A 1,364-nucleotide genomic window follows, 5' to 3' on the forward strand; every position below is an offset into this window, starting at 1 on the left:
GGCATTCACGAACAAATCTTTGCAGAAAGAAATTGATCTATTTGGCTCATGCTGTTCAATGAGGAGAATACAAATAATAAAGTCACCTGGGTGACCCAAATTAAGAGCTTACCTCTACCCCTTCTCTCTACTCCGTGTCTCTAGCATGATGATTTCTCTCACCTTCATCTTGTAGAGCAGTGCTTTTATCTCCTCCAAAGGATATGGAAATATCCCGGTCTTCCTTGACCAGCTGCTCCCTGTCTGGATCCTCTTCAGCTCTTCCTTGGGGAGATTCTGCCTGTGTCTGGAGAGCCAGCAGGAGAAGGGTGGTGAGCAGAGGGAGCATCTTCATGGATGTGGGTTTCCTAGGGGATGAAAAATACAATAGGAGCTGAGTGTGTGTGTGTGTGTGTGTGTGTGTGAGTGTGTGTGTCTGTTTCTGTCTCTGTGTCATATCTCTGTGTATCTGCATGCCTGTCTCTCTGTGTATATGGTGGTGTATGTGCAGAGAAGTATATGAGAGAAGCCCTGCAGTTAGAAATGATCTACATTGATAAAGGAGAGGGATTTGTCCTCAAGGTTTTCTTGATATTTTTGTTCTCACAGCTTAGTCATGACAAACTTTGTTTCTTGTGTTTGGTGGCTGCCTTTGATTGAAGCTGGTGAGAATGAGGAGGACCATGCTATTTTTCCTGTTACTGCTTGGATTTTGTACTTACATTTGAATAAGGTTTGGTTTTTAATGTAAAAAAAGGAAGAAAAGAAACAGCATTTTCATGCATTAAGTCTAAGACACAATGCCCCTCAGTCTCTCAAGATGAACTCTTATCTGTTATCTGATGTTGCAGACTCTGGAGTCAGACCTGGATCCTGATGTTGTAGAGAGTCAATGGTTGTTGAACATCTTCACCATATCATTTCAAACTCTGGATGAAACAGGCTCCTGAGACTCTAGGCAAAGCATTGGTCTAAAAGGAGCATGAGGGTTTATTTTTTCTACCTCTATGCAAGTAGAAATGGCAATTAAGTCAGTAAGTACTAAAGCATACACCCAATTATTTCATGCACAAGTGGAACTTTATCTTAAGTTAAATGAATTAAAGATCTTGACATAGGATGGAAAAGCATAAAACTACTAGAAGAAAATTCAGAACTGGGTATGGACAGGGATGACTTACATGACACCAAAGGTCCTTGGAACAAGGCAGGTGGGCAAGTGGGATTGTGGAATTGCACTGGGATGTGCAGCTTCTGCACAGGAGAGGGAATAAGTATTGGGGTGAGGTGGCAAGCTAGAACATGGTAGAAAAGGTTAGCAACGTATACATCTGAAAGATAACATACCTACCATATATAGAAAACATGCACAACTCAAAAGCCAA

At 41.6% G+C, this 1,364-nt stretch overlaps 1 protein-coding gene across 1 annotated transcript; it reads right to left on the minus strand.

The window, feature by feature from the left end:
• Window positions 1–162: 162 nt before the first annotated feature.
• On the minus strand, window positions 163–334 carry LOC114635282 (neutrophil antibiotic peptide NP-2-like; the record flags this gene model as incomplete). Its single annotated transcript, XM_028783944.1, has 1 exon — window positions 163–334. A coding segment is annotated over exon 1 (172 nt), but the record flags the coding sequence as incomplete, so codon positions are not given.
• Between the last annotated feature and the right edge of the window lie 1,030 nt (window positions 335–1,364).

This window comes from Grammomys surdaster, unplaced genomic scaffold, assembly GCF_004785775.1.
Source record: "Grammomys surdaster isolate TR1022 unplaced genomic scaffold, NIH_TR_1.0 81547, whole genome shotgun sequence".
Lineage (NCBI taxonomy): Eukaryota > Metazoa > Chordata > Mammalia > Rodentia > Muridae > Grammomys > Grammomys surdaster.